A 13,418-nucleotide genomic window follows, 5' to 3' on the forward strand; every position below is an offset into this window, starting at 1 on the left:
AACCTTAAACATATTTCTTTCCTTTCTTGGACCTCTGTAGGACCACGTGTATGAACTTCTCAACACTATTGATGCCTGTCAATGCTATTTTGATATTGTAAGTATTTCTTCAGTTGACTTTCAAATTGATAACTATTTTCTGTAATAAAACTAATTTGAACAGATGTTGAAAGTTAATGATAAACAAGCTGTGATATTTCATTTTTAGTAACTTAATATTCAGACTCCTGCAGCTGCTGACTGTTGGAAACTGGGGAGGCAGATGTAAGAGCCCCAAGTACCTCTTTATGCCACATTAGTGTCATTGTTTTATGCTAATGTGGCCCAACGAGGCCAAAATCGCTGCGCCAAATTTCAAAAGTGGCACAATGCATGCATTACACCACTTTGTAACCCTATGTGCTACATTATGCCTGCAGCAGGGCTGCTAATAAATCTGCCCATGGCCTCTAGTTGACTGTGGTATGCACCCTGTCCAGGTGGGGACCACAGTCCTAGTCAGGGCAAGTCACATCACAACCTAAATTATCCTGTGCTCACCCTCTGGCAGCTTGGCACAGAGCAGGCAGGCTTAACTTAGAAGGCAATGTGTAAAGTATTTGTGCAATAACTCATACAGTTACAGTGAAAACACCACAAAAAGTCCACTGCACTTGTTCAGTAAAATAGATAATATTTATCTGAATAAAATAAGACAAAAATGAATAAAAAAATCCACTATGCACAAGTTAAGATATCACTTTTTAAAGGTTAAGATGAGTCTCAACCCTTAAGAATCAGTGGTTGTAACCTTTTAACATGCAGTACCTGATATGGGTAAAAAATAATGATGCAGGGGCCTGCAGAGGAGGAGATATGTTGAAAAGTAAAGCAATATGTTCTTTATTTCATCACGGCAAAGGTGATGCACCTTTTCTTTCCACGCTGCAAGATGATATGTCGGTTTCCGGGAGCTCAGCCTTGGTTTCTCACTGCGATGCAGGGATGTTTTGATGCCCAGGGATGATGCATGGAAAATCCAGAACACGTTGAGAAAAGAAGAGCCAACAGGCACTGCGTCGATCAGGCAGGCGATGCACTGATTTTGCGGCCCCAAGACAGGCACTGCATTGATCCAGCAGGTGTTGCATCAAATTTTGAAGGTGTTGTGTAGATTTTCTGATGCGCTGGAATTTCTTCTCTTTGGTGAAGTCTTTCATAGCTCTGAGACCTCAGAACAGGAGGCAAGCTCAATCCAAGCCCTTGCAGAGCACTTGTGAAGGAAGGCAGAGTCTTTCTAGCAGCGTCAGGGGTCAGCAGGTAGCAGGGCATCAAGCAGGCCAGCTGTCCTTCCAGCAAAGCAGTCCATATGAGACTTTTGGGCAGCTAGGTAGTCCCTCTGACAGAGTCCAGTTGTAGGTCCAGAGGTGTCTGATTTGGTGGGGTCAAAGTTGTATTTGAAGTGGGAGTAACTGCAAAGAGTGGTTTTGAAGTGCAGAGGTTCCCCTTTCAACCCAACCGTGTCTGCCAGGAGTCCTGTGGGGGTTATCAGTCCTTTGTGTGAGTGCAGGCCACTGGCCTTTGAAGTGTAAGTGAGAGCACATTCACCCTTTCTACCCATCAAGACCCATCTATATGCAGACGAATGCAGATGCAGCTGAGTGTCCTGTGTTTATATCTGTCTGGGTGGTATACACAAGGGAAGCTGACGTGGATTGGAGACAGGGTGTAAGGCACAGAGAGCAGGAAGTGCAGAGAAATGCATACTTTCTAAAAGTGCCATTTCTAAAATAGTAATGTAAAATCCAACTTCACCAGTAAGTAGCATTCTCACTGCCATTCCAAACAATGCAATTATTTTCCTCTCAGATAAGAAAGGACCACTTAAACGCATATAAGAGGATTTCTAATTTTCTAATGCTTGCCTATGAGATGAGTAGGCTTCACAGTAGTAAAAAACAACTTTTCACTACCAGGACATGTAAAACTTATAAGTGCATGCCTTGCCTTTTACTTACATAGCACCCAGCAATATGGGTTACCTAGAGCCTACCTTAGAGGTGACTTATTTGTAAGAAAATGGGAATTTAAGGCTTGGCAAGTAGTTTTAAATGGCAAGTGGAAGTGGCAGTGAACTGCACACACTTGCCTTGCAATGACAGACATGAGACATGGTTAAAGGGCTACAATCAGTGCTGCAGGACCACTATCAGCATTTAATTTGCAGGCCCGGGCACATCTAGTACACTTTATTAGGGACTTATAGGTAAATTAAATATGACAATAGTGTATGAGTCAATGTTACCATGTTTAGGGGAGAGAGCACAAGCAATTTAGCAGTGGTAAAGTACAGAGTCTTAAAACCAGCAAAAATTAGATCAGCAAAATGAAGGGAGGTGGGCCAAAAGTTGGGGGGCAGACCACCTTAAGGCTGTCAGGTGTAACACTGACATAATAGTGTCCCATGTCCATTGTTGGCTGAGTATTGTCTCTTGATAACTACATTAAAGAGCCAGGGTCTGTATGCTGTTTTTGGAGACTGATGATCAAAACTCTGACAACCGATCATTTCATGTAATCATTTCACAACTTTGCATAGTGTTTGCAAACATCACCAGCTTTGCAAACTGTGCTGCTGATGAAGTTGTTTTCTTTTACAAAAGGAGGGCCAACAGATAGGACTTGGTGGCGCAGCAGGATATTTTCCCTACCCCTCAAAGGACTGTGAGCTGCTGCCTCTGGTGACCTCAGGCCGTGCTTTCAGCGAGATGATTTTTGGATGGTACTGCAACTGTACTTTCCACACACTTTTGGAAGTTGCTAGCACGCTGAAGTTCTGAGGCAGGAAGTGGAAATACACAGTTGTTCCGGTATTCACCCAATATTAGTCATGGCTAAGGTAAGGCTTGCGTCTTAACAGGAAAATCATAAAGCTATTTTCCTGCAGCCTAACCTCCTGCTGTACTAAGGTGTGGCATCTGGCTACAGGACATCCGTTCAAGAAAGAAGCTACATTTCGCCTTGACCATAATTGAGAAACTTCACAGAGCAACAGACGATGTAAAGTCCAAAAAGTTCAGCAAACATCATCAAAGCCAATTGATCTCACCTATATGAGATCTATTGGCTTTGTCAGTGGTTTTTTTTCACTATGTTGTTCAGCAGCGCGGCTATTGTACCTCATGGTTAAACGTGAAAAAAAGCCACTATGATGCAATCAATGCTGGCCCTCAAGGCTAGAAAAACACATTGACAAAGAGAATTGTTTTTGCAAAAGTGAGACCAATTGCTATGGCAATGCTAGTTACCTTTTCAGCGATTAAACCCTTGTACTTCCCTTATGAAATGCATCTTGCCTGCCTATATGAGGTTAACAGGAACCCATGATAGTGGACAGAGCAACAACCACCAGGACCTCAAATCTAAAAAATGAATCTTAAGCCCAAAAAATTATTAAAACACATTTTTATTTCTTGGGCTGCTTTCTTTTCCCCCCGCATTGCATCTGCCGTGCTTCTGAGAAAAAGGGCAACATAAATTTAGAAGCAGGCTGAGATAATGGCTGTGAGGTGTGTGGAAGGAAGCAACAGTCAGAGCTAAGGAGCAGCTGACAGCTATTTCTCTACAGTCATAAGGTAAAGGTCTGTTAAGCCGGGATCTATAACCTTTCCCAGCGATTATGAAACAATTAATCAAGTATTGACGAAGACAAAATGAAACCGTCCTGGCCCCAGATAATGTGCACAAGCCAGACTACAGAGGTAGGGGTGGGGGACATAGGGTAACACATTCCTACAATGAGGAGGCATAGGTAGATAAAATGACAAAGGGGGTGGGGCGAAAAGAGGTAGCAGCTAGTATGAGAGTTTGGGAGGGGAGAGTACAAAGTCCAACATTGCATCTAAGTTATTTTGTGTCATTAAGAGCGAGGGGAAGAGAGTTGTAAAACATACACAGCTGATTCCATGCAAGTCTTTGGGTGTATGTCGAACCTACAGAAGGGGAAACCAAAATCCTCCAAAAGCTGTCTGCTTGCGAGAATGCAAAAATGAAACCAGCTACCCCTCACCAATGAAAATAAAAGAAATGACAATGACAATGAAGCTAACCAATGGTACCTAATGGGTGGGTTTGAAGCACTTTAAATTTTTTGTTAACAAAAGATCTTAGGAAAGACCTAAAAATGGAAAGCAAGTGGACGAATTAACATACACAGAGCACAAGAATGAGTGTTGGTGTAATGTCATCATACCTGATGCAGAATCCTAAAACTGTTTCTCAAATATATATGAATGGAAATTTAACTCTACATCATATGCATTAAAATTACACCACATACTCTATCTGCGTTTAAAAAAATGCGTTTAATCATATGTACAGTATGAAATAATGATTATTTTAAGAAACTGTGCAATCTTAGATATTACATTTTCAGTAAAATAACGCATTTCACATAAAGTCAAAGGCAATTATTTCTGATACATTAAATATATGACATGTTGGATGAGGCTTGTGATAGAATTATGTTATGTTAGATTTAACTTAATCTTCTTACTGCATAAGGCTATACAAAAAGATAGATACATTCTATTAAACTTAAAAATACCATAAATGTAGTCACAGAAAAGAACATTTTAGATTCCTATTTTTCAGTTTTTGTAAATAAGGTATATTTTTCACGTTTAAAGGGGTAAAGGAGCCTAGAATTGATTCAAAGTGATAATGCCTTAAAACATAAAAAGATAGTTGCTAGTCAAAGTTAAAAACAATGGTTTGATGATAATGTGAAAAACCAGAAAGGGAGCACCCTGCTCACACTCTAGCCTACAGTCAGCCCCAGTGCATCATGGTAAATGCAGTACAAGTTTGTTTGTAATCCATAAAGTATACTACAGTTTTTCACCTTAGTAGGAGCAGCAAGTGCTGTAAATTTCTGGACACGTGTTTCTGGGTAATCCCTTCATCAACAGAGAGCAGCTTTGTCTGTGGGGTTGCTGGAAATGCTGCCAAAAGTCCTCTCAGGTTTGTGTACCACTCACTGGCACGCAGGCGCTTCAACCAGAGCTCGTCAGCCCGTTGGCTCAAGGGAGCCTTCTTAAACAGAAAAAAACAGAAAGGGAGCACCCTGCTCACACTCCAGCATTCAGTCAGCCCCAGTGCATTATGGTAAATGCAGTACAAGTTTGTTTGTAATCCATAAAGTAAACTACAGTTTTTCACCTAAGAAGGTGCACCAAGTGCTGTAAATCTCTGGACACGTGTTTCTGGGTAATCCCTTCATCAACAGAGAGAAGATTTGTCTGTGGGGTTGCTGGAAATGCTGCCAAAAGTCCTCTCAGTTTTGTGTACCACTCACTGGCACGCAGGTGCTTCAACCAGAGCTCATCAGCTCGTTGGCTCAAGGGAGCCTTCTTAAACAGAAAAAACAGAAAGGGAGCACCCTGATATTTTTGTTGTTCTTTGGTCTCTACTGATGAAGGGCACTAACCCAGAAACACGTGTCTAGAGATGAACAGTACTGTCTGCACTAACTTTAGTGAAATACTACAGATTTTTTTAAGCAAACGTTAATTGTTCAAACTGCATGTACCAGGATGCAAGGGGCGAATTAAACTGGAATGTTAGGCAGTGTGCTCCCAATCGGACTTCATGTTTAAAAGGCTCCCTCTAGCCATTGAGCTGATGAGCTCTGGAGACGCACCTGTGAGCCGGGCAGTGGTACTAAACCTGAGAGAATATTGGTGGCATTTCCAGCAACCCCAGATATTTTTGTTGTTCTTTGCTCTCTACTGATGAAGGGCACTAACCCAGAAACACGTGTCTAGAGATGAACAGTACTGTCTGCACAAACTTTAGTGAAATACTACCAATTTTTTCAAGCAAACGTTAATTGATCAAACTGCATGTACCAGGACTCAAGTGGCGAACTCGACTGGAACATTAGGCAGTGTGCTCCTAATCATACTTCATGTTTGATGATAATGTGTTTGTTTCCCAGCAGTGTTTCTAACCAGACCCCATTTGCCCCAGGTGGGAAATTGTCAGTTTAAAAAGAACAAAAATATTGAAGCTCAGTACATATATAAAGAGGCAAAACACAAAAATGGTGCATTGGATGGTTGTAGTAAACCAGTAACCTTAAATATCTAAGGCCTATATTTAAAAGTGAAGTGAAACAAAATTCCACAGGGGCTCTAAAATATAAAGCTGGATGTGGTATGTTTACAAGAGATCTATGAATGCCCAAGTGAAAGGCACAAAGGGCCTGATTTATACTTTTTTAGTGCTGAAAGTGGCGTAAACTTACAAAATGCAGTTATATTTTGTAAGTTTGGGCCCCTTTTGTATAAAAAAATGACGCAAATGCAGCGCTACAAAAGTATAAATCAGGCCCATAATTCTGGGCGGCTCTATGAGTTTAATCTGTTTGTCTTCTCGTCTGCACATGTATCTATAAGAGGTGTTGGGATAATCATTCTGTCTACGGGTTTAGCCTTAATCGAATCCATGGCTTGTAGAAGGTCTGTTGTGTACGTAAAACCTCCCATGGGTTGATTAGGCTGCTCCACAATTTAAGCTCCTAATACTGATACCCCCAACCTTTATTTTACTGACTTAATGGTCTATTAGGTCCAGAGGGATGAGTCTCTTGTAGGGAGATACTTTCATATTTTATTAGATGCCAAGCTAGATATCTCCAAACAAAACCAGTCTGGGTGTTCCTAAGTGATGGAAGCATAATGACTGATAGATAAATGGTGACTATCCTTTTGGTATTGACTGACTTTTTCCAAGCAAAATTATCGTAATTTAAGAATAAACGTTTTTTTTAGGATTCTGCACAATAATATCTTTTGTACAATTCACAAACAATCAAATAAATAATGCAGATCAGTCACCCATTATGCATAAAAATATGAATCAAGGTTTCCTATATGCCTGGATTCTTTCAAAAGATCTCTTATTTGTATACACAATTTTGACAGTATCTTAGAGCAGAGTTTCATCAAATGAACTTTGGTACTGCATTACCATTTATATTGTTTTAATTTCCAAAGGCATACATAAAAATGGCTCACACAGTCCTTCTCAAAAGTTATAAGAAAAGCAGAAAAAGCGAAAGAGATTTATTTTCGTCAGCAGTTGACAGACTTGCAAATGAAGAATCATGATTTAAAAAAGCTTCATTAATGAAATCCTAAAATTGCTAAATTGGTATTCGCTATGAGAACCAAGGTCTTTAATCAGGGAAAAATCTGTGAATCTTCCTGGCTTCATTGGTCAAAAAAGAAAAAGTTTCCATTATTGTATAGGACATTAGGAATATGATTGCCAGGTGAATGCCAATATTTCAGAAATTGTTAATGTTTTGTTCTATTCTCTATTAAACTCTACTAGGATCAGGGCAAAACCTCTAATGGTTTTACCATAGGTAAGCCCTGAACAGATTTTATCATTAGCTGACAGTGTCCCTTCTGAAGAAAGTGTCATTAGTATTAAGTCACTCACTTGTGGAAAGACACCTTGAGCAGAAGTTATTGTGACTTGATTCTATAACATTCTCTGCTCCCACATTGCACCATGTTTCTTTAATTAATCTGGGCATTTGTAAAAAGTGGCAAATGCCCAAAAGTGCAGCTGCAGCTTCAAATTGTTCTGTTTCTGAAAAACAATAAAATCCTGCTCTAATGTTGCTCCTACAGATTAATCTCACTTATAAAACATGCTCATAGCTATATTAACATTTCTTTCAACACATCTTGTCAGGATAAGTATAGCTTTAATATCACCAATGCAGCATGGTTTTATCCCAGACGAAGATAATGCCTCTCATACCAACCAGTCATGAGCCTGATCGATTGTGCACAAACTTTAGAACTCCCATTGAATACGCTTTTGAGCAGGTTTCATTATTATTTTTATAGTAGGTAATGCAATGTATAGTTTTCAGCTTTGGTACATCCACTATATGAATATCCTTCAGCATCTTTGTTAATTTAAATACACTTAAGCCAATTTTTATAACTGATGACACATGGCAAGGATACTGACTTTCAACTTCTTTAAGTCTATACACAATCTATATTGGGGTTCTACTCAGGAACCTAATTAGCAACAACACTATTATCACAATATTCTGCCATGACCCAACTGTACAGCTTATATGTGCAGATGATGTCACCATCTTTATTCCTGACTTAGAAAAAATCTTTGCCAGCTAGAGAAGAGATTGCAAAGGACTCTATGAAGCATTTTAGTTGTAAACTGAAAACAAAGGAAACCTAAATAATTAGATAATGGTTCTGTAACTTGTAGCAAACATTTAGGAATTGTATTGTCTGGATATACTTCTTGAGGACTTTTAAACAACAATTAGTTCACTTTCATATAGAAGCATTTCATGCTTTCTATTGTATGACAAGTTAATATCATCACCATGATAATTATATCAAAATATTTCTATTAATTGCATAAACTTCCCTTTTATCACACCAAATGCCTGCTTTAAAAAATCCATTCTGGGATATAGATTTTTTTCTGGGGATAGAAAAAATCAGCCTTATTTTAGGAGTGACTGGGCTAGCCAGGTCAGCATTGTTAAAAAATAGTTACCTGGTGCTACTACCTTCTTTACAAATTTTGTCCCCTCACTTTAGGAAACTTGTGAGGATGACTGTCATGTGAAATTGTTGTCAGCTTTTCTAATATGAGTTTGTAAATTATCTGAGATCATACCCTAGAGCCCTTGATTGATCAAGACACTGGGATATTTCAGATTCAATGACATTTAAGTATACCCATAACCCAGCACTGCTGTTGTGGTGTCCCTAGTCAATGGGAGAATTTCCATCTCACTCAAATTAACTTTATATCCAGATAAAGTCTTAAATCAGCGGTACCGAACTATTGATTAAAGCGTCAGGTTCTCTGAAAGTAATGAGGATGTCTCATGCATACAGCATATTCATGCCACAATCCCTACACCCTTAATTGACTTGAACATCTTGTGGGGGCTACGATGGATTCCAGAGCAAATAAGAAGGGAAATAAGAAAAAATAGCACTCTTATTTCATTCTTTTGGACACAAAATATGTGTCAGAGAGGAAAGCCCAGCTGTCTGTAGTGACCAGTGGTCCACTTCCTAAAGAGACACCATAATTCATAGTTGTGGTTCATTCACCATGATGTTTCGACTGTGGCCTATCACATGTGATCCACCACATCATTCATCTACCCTTTACATAATCTGCTATGTTTTTGTATTTAGTAGTGTCTGTGAAAACACAATGTATATGTTCTCATGGACCCTGCATTTGCACTGGTCATTTCCCCATCAGCCTCTCCAGACTCCTCATGAAAGATGAGGAGGAGAGTTGAGGAAAGTGATCCATCTGCAGAGTGCTGCATAGGAAATGGCACTCTAGGTGGATGTATGGATTGTGCATGTGCAAGGGCATACTTTGGCCATGTCCCGTCACTCAGACATAATCCATATTACTAAGCAGATATACTCTGGATGTTTCCGGAGGTACATTTTATCTGCTAAAATATGGCTGTCAAGGTGCTTATTAGTGCATTTCCGAAGTCAATGAGGTTCATAACAAAACTGCAGGGCAGGAGCCCAAGCCTCTGTGTCAGCTTCTAACAGGTCTGTGCTTCCGGCCCTATCAAGAAGCCGTGTGAGAGGTTGAGGTGGGTCTCTCCCTGGTAAATCCTGGCCCTGCTGCAGTTCCAGTGCTGAAATATCTGCCATGCTGCTGCCATGGAGAAGTCATCAAGAGAGGATGCAAGTTACGTAAAAAAATCTACTGATGTTTCTCTGCGTATGAGTGAATATGTGAGTGCGTGTGTGTATGTCAGTATTGGTGTGGCACTGAGAGTATGAGATTGAGATGGGGTGGGAGAGTTTGAAATCGTTAGTGTCAGTGAGTGGAAGCAAATGCAAAACAGAGGCCACGAGTGAGCATGAAAGAGTGCATGGGAGTGAATAGGAGCTAAGTGGAAGTGAGAGCGATGAGTGACTGAGGGAGTGTGATTGAATTAGAATGAGTGACTGAGGGAAGCAGATGAGATGGATTGCAGAGGGGGAGTTATATGTCAGGGTTAGTTATCAATAGTGTAGCATGTGTAGTTACTCTAGGGCCCAGAGTTCTGACAGGTCTATTGAACCCTAATTGTTAAAACAGAGCTCTCGTACACTAACAAAACAGTTAAAGCTGAACCACTGTACACTAGAACGTTAGGGAAGAAGTGCACCTGTACTAGAAATTCAATTGAAGTAGAGTGCCTGTACACCAAGGATTCAAAGCAGAGTCACCTGTACTCCAGGATTCCAAACAGTGGTGCATATAGTTACGGTGCAGAAGGTGCAGTTGCTCTGGGGCCCAGAGACGTGAGGCCCTGCTAAACCCAGATTATTTTTGTATTTTGCTAACATACCAGTGGTCAAGTGGCCTATTTTGCTTACTTGCACTGGGGCCTATTGCATCATTTCTGTGCTACTGACAGTAAATTATAATAAGTGAGTGAGAAAGAGGGATTGTGTACATGTAAGTTTGTTTGCAAGTGTTTGAGTTAAGTAAGTGGGACTTAGAATGTATGTGAATGCGTAAGTGAGAGAGTGTGAAGAAGAAAGTGAGAATATGTCAGAATGAAGAGTGAGGGTGAATATGAGTGAATGAGAGAGTGGGTGTAAGTTTGAAAAAGTGATCGTGAGTGAATACGTGTGTAGGTGGGAGGGTTTTTGTGTGTGTGTCTGCCCACATTATTATATTTGAGGTTATTTTGGGCAAAAGTGCAAAATTCTTGTGCTGTCAGATAGGAGGTAATTATTGGTATCGAGGAGGGCAACCATGGCATATTATAGTGTGGGTAGACGCAAATAATGGGAAAATCCTGCCCTAACATGCTGCAGGTAATTCATGACATATGTCACCTATGGAGTATGTGTGGTATCAGTGGCAAACTTCTGTTAGTGACATATTGTATGCTGGCAATACCCTCCTTTATGAGCCGTCTGAGATATGTGCCTTTTAAGAGGCTACAGTTTTTGAACAAGTTTGTGTGATTTGTTTTTCAAATTTTGCTTAAGGGGAGATCCCTCCAAAATCCTTCCAAAAGAATTTGGGCTGACTTCACTCACTAACTTAAGCAAACTGTATATGTTTTGAGTTTTAAAAACTTAGCTTGTAGATATTTTTCTTTACTCCAGAATATGTTTCTAAAGCTATGCACAGCTTAGTGTGATGTCTATTTAGAGTAAAGTGCTAATTTCCTTTGTCGATGGTTTGAATAATGTCTTTTCATGGTGATCTAACTACATCTTAAAATGAGATTTGAAAGAGTTGTGTCCATAGCAGAAAAGTTATTGACCGAAACATTATAGTTCTATCTTTTGAAAGGGCCACCATGGTCTTAAGGCATGCTACTTTAAAGTTTTATTCCAAGGATTCATCCTAGTTACATGCTTAATTCATTATTCTGTTTGTTTAAAGCAATGTATTTTGGTCAGAGACCATAAGAGCAACAAGGTTAAATATACAATATATAAACCTGATCGCATATATCACAATCAATATATAAAACAATATCAAAATGCGAGGTATGAACCTGCACAAATAAACAGTGCAACAAATGTAAACAGTGCAAAAGTCAATAAAACAGCATAGCAAAATACAATGTGGAATTCTAATAGGTGCTAAAACAAGTATGCAGCTACAAAAGGTGCTTAATGTGTACATGCTGTCTTATAAGAGAGAAACTCTCAGTAAATGTAAACATTTATTCAGCTCTCTAGGAACATTAACCAAGAATTCTAATCGTTCTTGGGAGGTGGTTCTGTCTTTGAGTGTGCTACGTCTAACCCACTGGCCAATCGGTTCTCCTAGATAAAACCTGTGACACCTTGTTCCAATAGATCTGTTAGATTTATCTATCTGATTCTATGGAAGCTGACTGAGAAATGATCTTAGACTGAACAGGCCACATACTCTCTAAATATTTAGCAATTGAAAATACAATAGAATTAGTAGTATCTGACTTCCCAATTCTTACAGTGACCCTGTGCTGGCACGTACCCAGAGAGCGACATAAGGGAACGATCCAATGCCTACACTGCTTGAAGTAACTAATACATAAAACAATAAATGTACATCGGTTTCATCATTTCCTCTACAAGATGGGCAGAATTTCCTACCTTCTAGAGGGCCCTTCGAGTTGGCAGTAAAAGTGGCAAGTGGATGGATTTCCAACTTGAACCTTATATAAAGAGATTTTTTAAAAGGTGGGTCAATATCATCCATTTCGGGCTCAAAGATGGGATGGCTTTATCTCTATCTTTTTGATGAAAGATGACATAATAACTGTTGGATCAGACCACTATTTCTATAGGGCCAATGAACTGAGAGCCTGCCTCACATATTTTAGCCAGCGTAATGTCACTCCTTCCTTTTGTCTGTCCAACATATCTCTAAGACCACCCTATAAGCTTCTAGCTCGATGGTAGACCAAATCCTCAACCAGTACATAATGGGTTTAAAAAGCACTTTCGGAATGATACATTGGATACATAGATCTTGTTTCGAAACTAAGGGGGTGCTTTGGGTGAGTTTAAGGGCTACCCTCAGGCATTTATTTTCTGCTACACCAGTGCATCATTGTTAATATAACCCCAAAGTTCGTCCCTGTAGGCTGCGGCCATCACTGCTTGGGCTCTCCAAACTGTGAGGAGGGGAAACTGTACGGAAAGAGGTGTTATTTGCAAATCATAGGGTTACAGCCATCCTGTGGTTGAGCAGGAGCATACTTATTAGGACCTGGCTGGCCCATGTGTTGGAGCTTGATAAACAGATACCTAAATAGTCAAAATTCATCACTCTCTCAGGCACTACACCCTTCGGGCTTAAAGCCCATCTGAATCTCCTATGCGGGTGGATTATCATAAACATTGTTTAACTTGCATTAATGGCCAGGCTGTGGTTGGTGCAAAAAAGTTGAAACCTTAACAATAGAGTCTCAAGTCCTTTTGGTGTCTTCAATACTAGCAAAGTATCATCTGTGAACAATAGAGTTGGTGTTTTAAAATCCCCCAAGAACAGGGAATCATTGTTGCAGTCCATAAGAAAATCTACACAGTCATTGATGAAGGAACAGTGTTGGAGCAAGAATGCAATCCTGTTGAAAACCTTGTAGACTTTGATATGGTTGGTTGTTTCTCCATTGACTCCCCAGCGAATCTGCACAAAGTTTTTATAGTTGAAGCAAATTATAACATCACGAAGAGGGCTAGGGTGCTCTAAATCCCTAAGGGTACACCAGCTTCTTTCTCTGGGGACTATATTGAATGATGCTTTAGGCCGACAAAGGCGACGTAGAGTTGGAATCTGAAATCCTGATCAACAGTACTTATCTCAGAACAGAATCTTGCCTGGAATTGGGA

The 13,418-nt window shown here is 39.9% G+C and overlaps 1 protein-coding gene across 2 annotated transcripts in view; it reads left to right on the forward strand.

The window, feature by feature from the left end:
- The window catches only part of NCKAP1L (NCK associated protein 1 like), a 1,641,522-nt gene that overhangs the window by 175,086 nt on the left and 1,453,018 nt on the right, over nt 1–13,418 (forward strand). For both annotated transcript variants that reach the window (XM_069231027.1, XM_069231028.1), the window contains exon 4: nt 41–97. In XM_069231027.1, coding sequence (XP_069087128.1) covers nt 41–97 — 57 coding nt within the window. The remainder of the gene's footprint in view (nt 1–40; nt 98–13,418) is intronic.

Source organism: Pleurodeles waltl, chromosome 4_2 (genome assembly GCF_031143425.1).
Source record: "Pleurodeles waltl isolate 20211129_DDA chromosome 4_2, aPleWal1.hap1.20221129, whole genome shotgun sequence".
NCBI lineage: Eukaryota > Metazoa > Chordata > Amphibia > Caudata > Salamandridae > Pleurodeles > Pleurodeles waltl.